The sequence below is a fragment of the Patella vulgata genome, chromosome 4, assembly GCF_932274485.2.
Source record: "Patella vulgata chromosome 4, xgPatVulg1.2, whole genome shotgun sequence".
NCBI classification, from domain to species: Eukaryota; Metazoa; Mollusca; class Gastropoda; family Patellidae; genus Patella; species Patella vulgata.
Genome location: NC_065882.2, coordinates 42,971,600 through 42,977,404, shown reverse-complemented (window position 1 = coordinate 42,977,404; position 5,805 = coordinate 42,971,600). Strand labels below are relative to the sequence as shown.

Here is a 5,805-nt window from a genome sequence, read left to right as displayed (position 1 = left end):
CCGATTTAAAAAAAACGTTTGATTATATCACCGTTACACCGTAATAAAGGTTGAGTTTGAATTTCCTGAAAATCAAACCAAAACTGTCGGACAAAATGGCCGCCGCTTGTACGCGAATGGTGTAAAAATATGGTATATCAAGGTTGTGGACCACGTAGAGGTCACAATTTTAATCCGATTTTGATGAAACTTGAAATGCATGTTTATAACCCAAAGATGTTAGTTCCTGTTGATATTTGCGCATATCGAATTGTAACTTCATGAATTATGGCCCTTGATTGTAGGAAAAAATCACTTTCTTTTTAGCTTGTTCTCTATCGAAAATGTGGGCGTATCCTGCCTGGCAGCCGCTGGTTAAAACCCTTTTCTTGATTTCAAGTTAAATGATGATCTACTGGAAGGAACATATTGAGTAAATGTACGTTGTTTAATCATTTTAGACATATTATTTTCCAGTTGTATCAAACATCATTGATACCATTTTATTGATTTTGAGGGAAATGAGGTTTAACGTCCACTCAACACAAACTAGGTCATTTCGGGACTAACATATGGTTTAATTTTTCTTTTATTTCACTAATTCGCTTGCGCGTAGAGGTCTTTAGCAGTGGGAGGAAACCGGAGGACCCGCAGAAAACCCAGGAAGTTGGACAGGCGACCCTACTCCTTGTCACGTACAACGGGGGATTCGAAACCACGTCAGTTGACTCAATGACAGGCCTTATTATGATACAGCGCGCACGTGCTAACCATTCGGCCATCCAAAACCCCAACTCACCTTGGTCCTGCTATTGTAATTCTAGATTTATTTGAATATAATACCAAATATAATTCACTTTTGGGCACCAAAGTTTCATTATTTTGAGGAAACAAATAATTAATCAACATTTTTATATCATCTCTTTTGCACGAGTCTTATTTATATTTATCTAATCTTTTACGTATATGATGTAATGAGTACAGCTGTATTTTGTGACTTGTAGAAAGAGACTAAGCCGACAAGTCGACATCTCGACGTTACGATAAAAATAATACGATGATACGACGATTGCGTCCATACTGTCGTGATGTCGTGTTGTTGCGTTATGAAAACATGGCCACTATCAGCCACCATACATTTCACTTAATCTTCTGCTACGATTGCCGTGCCTTATATATAGCCATCACTATAAATACCGAATTATCCTTTTCGTGCCCGTGCATAACCGAAAATTGACGAAAGTGGCCCAAAACTAAAATAAGAAAATGTGCGATCATTTTACGATGTACCATTATATTTCTAAATATAAGTAATAATCAGCTACCAGTTTCCCGTGTCTTTCAATTCTTGTATATAATTAAAAATTATTTGAATTTTCCAGTAATTCATGCCATGTCCATAATGATTTCCGTCAAAACTCATCATACCCTCGGTCATATTATAACTATTAAAAATTGGAATTTTCAGAGGAGATAAAAAGTCTGCTGCTTCTTTCATAAATTTTAGAACATTTGGCTTCGCCTGGGCTTGGATATTACCGTTCTTTAAAATTCCTGGACAATGAGGCGTGGCCCATAAAAATTTGGGCCATGTTTTATTTTGTACGCGGTTTAAAGCCGGTAATATATAATTATCTCTGATGTTGGAAAATTTAAAGAAGCTGTGAATTGCTAGTCCAAATAAAACTAACGATCTTGGTTTATTCATAAGTGTCTCTACTCTCGACGCAAATTCTGGACCAGAGTCAGCCGACATGTGCTTTTCATATTTTAATTCCAGTTTACCTCCACATAAATCTTCTGTACTGAAGTCGAGGTTTTCTCGACACGCCATCTCTGTAAACATATACATACCAGTACATTTATCGTGTATATCTGAAATAATATTAATAATAATGATAAACAGATACATATCAAAGCATTAAAGAAATGGGACATTGTTGTAGAGGAAATCGATTTAGACTGGTTATTAAAAAATAATATCCTGTCTTCAAACAGCTGTGACACTCGAAGAAAACTTAAGGTTACTCATATAAAATCTCGATATTTACAAGAGTATCGTTGAAGTTTAATTTAATTTAGTTGATCTTTACATTTATGTTAATTCCTGTTATGTTTATGATACCCTGTGAAATCTGGGTATGGTCCGCCACGTACACATATCAGTTATTGGAATTATTTTAAAAAACATACCCTTTGATACTGTCCTTTTTAAAGCTCCATCATACGTATTGTTACGCAGGAACAAAAGTAATTCTGTATATATGTGACGAATATAAGAATCGCCACTTAAATAGAGAGTAGCGTCGTTTAAAAGATCACAAACTTCATTGTAGTTAAATTTCTTTAATTGACATCGTTGATCGTATGGTATCCATTCGGAATATTCAGCATGATGGGGCTGTCGCATATCAAAGCAATTCTTGCAACGACATTCTGGTGTTGTTTTATCGACACATTCATTATTAAAGCAACACGGTTTGGGACCATAAGGGTCACACAGAGCCCTGAAATATACTATTGTAGGGCTGATACTTTTATCGAAAGTAGCATACCCGCATTTTGAGTCATTTCGCTGCAAAGATTTTGGTAATCCATGTTGAATTCTTGCACTTTCTAGAAATATTCTCATTTCATTAGTCTGTTCCGGGGTCATTAAGTCATGCTTCCACCGACCATACACCATGCCATTCAGCACATCAGGACATATGTTGTTTTCTCTTGGTGAAATGGCACTCTTAATTGCAATGTGAGAGTCTGAAGATGATGACCAATGATTAGCTAGGTAGTTTAAAACGTTACATAGCACAAGACAGGTACAAGAACATAATATAACCCTGATTAGTCTCTTCTTTCGATAAACTAGGACTATTGGTGCCATTAAAACTGTAATTATCTACAAAGATAAAGCAAAGTAGCTGGTAACAAACTGATGATGTTAATCTTCTTTATTATTTATTTTTTAAAACGTTATGGTTGCTATAAGAAATTTGGTTTAACGCCCTACTTTTCTGCACCAACCAGGATAATGATGACGCTATGCAGTGTGTTATGGGGGAATTTTTTCCAACTTCCAATTAGTGTACTTTGACATGCCGGTCAAACAGCATATAAATACAGAATCAAAAATTGTGTATTAAAGTATATATAATCCTCACCTTTTGGTACTTCTATAATTGTCTTCAATATCAGTGGGGTGTTGATACACAAGAATAAATATAATCCTTGTGTTATTGATTGCGGTTTATACGATACTAGAACAACACGTTTAGACTATAGAGGTCCGTTTCTCTTCGAAAGAGAATACAATATAGGTCTTCGTAAATTTACGCTGCAGCCTATTCGTCCTAAAAATTCTATACAATAAAAAGAAGAAATCGGTCGACCCGCTTTAAATTAAAGCGCATCAACACACCATGCAAAACATTTAAGTTAATTTTGTATTTTCAAATTGTTAAGATAAGAAATCTGTCCATGCATATAGAGGAATTTGTTGTCATTTTCATGTATTTATTTGGTTTGTTCTACTATAATACTATAAGGTTAAGAGGTCAAATGTTTTAGAATTTTGATGATTAAAGAGACACATCAACGTTTATTAATAATTAAATAAAATTTTATTTGCAATTAAGAGTAAGAGTAAGAGTTAATAATAATTGAAATAAAGTTTTAAATTAGGACCACTTAGTTTTTGGTCTGGTGAAAATGACATGTTTGATTTGAGGATGAATGAATTTCTCCCAACACAAGTCGTCAAAAGAAGTGCTGATCGAAAATTCTGAAATAGGGACTTCTACCTTACTTACAAGAAAAGAAACGTTCTGATGTCGAGACGATGGTAGCTGAAACAGATCATTGGAAATCCAAGCTGATGAATTGCCGAAGTTAAAGTGAAACTGAACTTTAAAAACATTGAGTGTAGTGTAATAATATTTTGAAATTAGGACACGTGAAGAATTTAGGAACATTTTAGTTATATTTTCTGTGTTTAGGTTAAAGTGGAAGACAAAGAACAATAGAGTTAAACAACAGTGAAATTACATTGACTTTGAAACAATGTTATTTATTGTGTTAGAACGTGAATCAGCGTATTTATGTTATTGTAGCATGCATATCAGTGTATTGATATGGTAGAAGTAGGACTTGAAATATTTAATGGACAACTATAAGTTTTTGTGATTATTTAAAGATTGTTCGCGACATGGAATGACGATTTGGAAGTGTCATTCTGAATATATTTATAGTGTATTGTATTTAATGCATGTTAGATAATGACATTAATTAAGCAACGGTGCTTATTTAACTCATTGCAAAGGGGCGTGTTATAATACTATAGGGTCTATATACTGTAGAGGTTACCTAAGTTCTGTAAAAGATGCTTTGGTTAATGTATTGAAGCTGTTAGCTACTACCAATGGCAACGAGAACTAGGTTAACAAGAATATGTCTGGTAGGTTAAAATCGGACAATGACACCATAGTCTGCTAATTCAAATATGGTAATTCCATGTTTAGACACGCGGGCAACTGTCCTCCTTATGCCCATATTAGTACAATGGGTTTAAATCGAGAGTAGCGTCTGTGCAGCTGACCAATCCGATAAAAGAAGTACCTGGCCAATTTCCCGGGGCCCAATACATGACTCATGCTCGTATCATCTTTATATTAATAAGAGCGGGGTTAACCTTCCTTTCATACATCATTCATAGAGCGGTCCGAGAGGGGAACATCATACCCACCTGGGAAACACAAGCTAGGGGATAGAGAACTTATATTTAGCTTATAATTAATGTCATAGCTGTGTGTGTAGTTTCCTGTATATAACCGCTGTATTATGGATGTTATAAAGATATAAAAATATAGTTAACGTTAACAGTGTTCCAGAGTTAATTGATCATATGCACAACGTGAACTTCCTGACTTGATAAGTGTCACCCCAGTCCTTCATGTTTATAAAATTGTGCGGGAGCCATAAAAAGCTCCTGATACCTTAGTTTATTAATCTCAATATTTAGGAGAGCGATTTAGCTAATTTGCAGGAGTCTTTAATGAATCCTTCGAAGGAAAGCCGACGTGCGTCGAGAGGAGCAGGAGCGAAAGCTCCCCTTAAACGTGAAGGACTGTCAACATAGTGTCACAGGCCGTATACACAACGTGGAAGTAATTTATAATTCGTCTATTTAGCGACACCATAGTGTCACAGCCTAGTCTTTTTGTTACCGCGACACGGGATAGTGTCACACTACTTGCAATAGACAAAATTCTGAGTTTTAGAACCTGTGCAATTTTCCGACATTAGTGTGTCCTTTAAAGCCGTATATTGTAAAAGTGGGTTCTTTGGGTTGTTATTATCTGAATATAAGACGAGATCCAATATTGAAGTTTCTAAGTAATTTATTAAGTGAAGATAAATGGTAACTACTACTTGTTAGTTGTGTTTTACGTCCGCTTCCACCGAGGTGATATCGCAGACAAATAAATGGTAACTTTGAGCTAGCTTATTTATATCTTCCAAAAGTCGCGGTACTGTTAAGGATGCCACGTGTAAGATTAAACTAATTTTTGATTGGAGGAAAACCATTAACGAAAGACGCCCATTTCTCGATACGAAGTCTGATTGGCCAGATCGAGACTCGCGTGGTTAAATATGTCAGGTAACATCATTGAGTAATAGCGTTAGTTTAATCCTAGCGTATTGTTTTAAAAGTTTAAGCTGTCACCATTAATCTTCCTTAATTACGTCTAGATAAACAAACAATAAAGGACCCTCTATTAAAGCTCTTTGATACGTGTATACAATTATATAATATTGTTTAAAATCTTTTGA

The 5,805-nt window shown here is 35.1% G+C and overlaps 1 protein-coding gene across 1 annotated transcript; it reads right to left on the bottom strand.

Annotated features, from left to right (window-relative positions):
* Positions 1-1,078: 1,078 nt before the first annotated feature.
* Positions 1,079-3,287, bottom strand: LOC126817677 (uncharacterized). The gene is made up of 3 exons (XM_050544786.2): positions 3,138-3,287; positions 2,173-2,875; positions 1,079-1,854 (listed from the first exon to the last, which is right to left on the bottom strand). Exons 2-3 carry the CDS (start codon positions 2,858-2,860, stop codon positions 1,301-1,303), a joined length of 1,242 nt encoding a protein of 413 aa, XP_050400743.1. The 5' UTR covers positions 2,861-2,875; positions 3,138-3,287; the 3' UTR covers positions 1,079-1,300.
* Between the last annotated feature and the right edge of the window lie 2,518 nt (positions 3,288-5,805).

Excerpts from the sequence above, each read along its gene's own strand:
- LOC126817677 (XM_050544786.2), bottom strand. The coding sequence starts at position 2,860 with ATGGCACCAATAGTCCTAGTTTATCGAAAGAAGAGACTAATCAGGGTT. Across the intron at positions 1,855-2,172 it reads AAAAAGGACAGTATCAAAGG|ATATACACGATAAATGTACT; the intron begins GTATGTTTTTTA and ends ATATTATTTCAG.